The following is a 340-nucleotide window of genomic DNA, read 5'->3' on the forward strand; positions in this document are numbered from 1 at the left end:
GGGCGCGAGCCGTCAGCTCCGGGGAGCTGTTGCGGGAGCTGAGGGGACTTTGGGTCAGCGGAGAAAGCCTCGAAGGTTGTAGCACCACCTGATGTAAACTGGGCTCGGCCCTCCTGACCTGCCGAGGGCTGGGCCGAGGTCGGGGTTGGGGCTCGTACCACCTGGTGTCCAGGCTGAATGTGCTTGTGCCGCTGGGGCCGACGGGCTCGGACGGTTCGTGGTAAGGCAACACGGGTATGCCCATACCTTGGCTGGTATGTCTTAGCTGCCCTTGACATCCCATGGGTTGCATAGGTTTGTCCTGCCACTTGGTGGTGGTGGGCACGGGGGGGGGTCCCCA

General features: G+C 64.4%; 1 protein-coding gene across 1 annotated transcript in view; it reads right to left on the reverse strand.

Annotated features, from left to right (window-relative positions):
• Positions 1-340, reverse strand: part of IGSF9B (immunoglobulin superfamily, member 9B) — a 105,450-nt gene that overhangs the window by 12,712 nt on the left and 92,398 nt on the right. Inside the window, exon 19 of the mRNA XM_010002891.1 lies at positions 5-328. Within this exon, the coding sequence (XP_010001193.1) occupies positions 5-328 (324 nt within the window). The remainder of the gene's footprint in view (positions 1-4; positions 329-340) is intronic.

The sequence above is a fragment of the Chaetura pelagica genome, unplaced genomic scaffold, assembly GCF_000747805.2.
Source record: "Chaetura pelagica isolate M959 unplaced genomic scaffold, ChaPel_1.0 scaffold38, whole genome shotgun sequence".
NCBI lineage: Eukaryota > Metazoa > Chordata > Aves > Apodiformes > Apodidae > Chaetura > Chaetura pelagica.